Source organism: Phytophthora parasitica (genome assembly GCF_000247585.1).
Source record: "Phytophthora parasitica INRA-310 unplaced genomic scaffold supercont2.63, whole genome shotgun sequence".
NCBI lineage: Eukaryota > Oomycota > Peronosporomycetes > Peronosporales > Peronosporaceae > Phytophthora > Phytophthora nicotianae.
This window is the reverse complement of record NW_008649049.1, coordinates 129,722-131,002: the sequence shown is the minus strand read 5'-3', so window position 1 is coordinate 131,002 and position 1,281 is coordinate 129,722. Positions and strand designations below refer to the sequence as shown.

General features: G+C 54.2%; 1 protein-coding gene across 1 annotated transcript; it reads left to right on the top strand.

Moving 5' to 3' along the window:
- Positions 1-140: 140 nt before the first annotated feature.
- Positions 141-904, top strand: PPTG_24020 (hypothetical protein; the record flags this gene model as incomplete). The annotated part of the gene is made up of 2 exons (XM_008914708.1): positions 141-204; positions 231-904. 2 exons carry the CDS (start codon positions 141-143, stop codon positions 902-904), a joined length of 738 nt encoding a protein of 245 aa, XP_008912956.1.
- Between the last annotated feature and the right edge of the window lie 377 nt (positions 905-1,281).

Genomic DNA, 1,281 nt, shown 5'->3' with positions numbered 1-1,281 from the left:
AGCGCCAGATGAGGAGAAGTGCCTTGTCTTTGGCGATCTCCTCACCGGACCAGCTCGAAATTGGTATCGACAGCTAAGTCGTACGACCCGCAGCACGTGGAAGGACTTGCTCCACAGCTTTCAGACGCAATACTGCGGCCATGGCGTGTCCGTCGCAAGGCAATATTACCATGCGCGGAAACGATCCGATGAGTCGCCACTGGAGTATCTGTATCGCCTCAATGTCGCAGGTCTACGCGCTCGAATCCAAGTCAAGGACGGTCCGTCGCAAGTCCGCCGTGAATATGTTGATCACTTCATCGAAACGCTGGACGACCGGGATTTAGCTGATCATCTCGCACTTCTGAGGATCCCCGATGCAGACGCCCTCGAGGAGGTGTTGCGATCTCGCCAGCGTGCGAAGGCCCGGCAGGTCAAGTCGGTATATGGCTCAATCAAACCTCGCCAGAAGTATTCCAACGCGACTGTACCTACGCGTGCAGTTAAAGCGGTCCATGCTGCTGGAACCAGTAGCGACTCGGAGATCGAGACGTCTGAAACCGATGATGACGAGGACCTGGGCCGAGTGTACATGACTACAGCGGGGGACCACGACAAACGTCAAGATCGAAGCCACCCGAGTCAAGATCGACAAGAAATCCGTGATCATCCAGGAGACCGACACCCAAGATCGAAGGACTTGGGGACGGTGACCAAGCGCTGCTCGCACTGCGGATCGAAGAAGCATGACGATCTTGGCTGCTTGGGACGCTTGACGTGCGGGAAATGCGAACGCAGAGGCCACCCGACGGACCGATGTTTTTACGTTTGCAAGGCTTGCGGGGAGATTCATGAAGCTGGGGAGTGTCCAAAGGAAGAATTCTACAACCTGATTCGTCAATGGTTCAACCCCGACAAGCATTGAGGAATGTTGCCAGAACCTGCGGAAAGGATGTTAAACTAGGACGCTCGCCGGGTTGGAATCCGGTACGAGCCGAGCGTTCTAGATTTTGCATCTATGCATATGTCGAGAAACAACCGAAGTTATCGGTTAGCAAGCCGATGACCTCTATCGACAATACATGTGATCTTTAAAAGAACCGTACCTTTGCCGTGTCAAGCCTGCGTGAGATCAACGAATTCTCGAGGTCGCCCGTAGTAATGACCCTGGACGTCTTGCCGGGAGAGTCGCGTGGATACTGGAAGTACCACGTACCAGACAAGCGCTTCAAGCAAGCGAAAGCTATGGGGAAGATCAACAACGAGAAAGCGCTCTTGTTGTTGGATAGTGGCGCCGAGGTG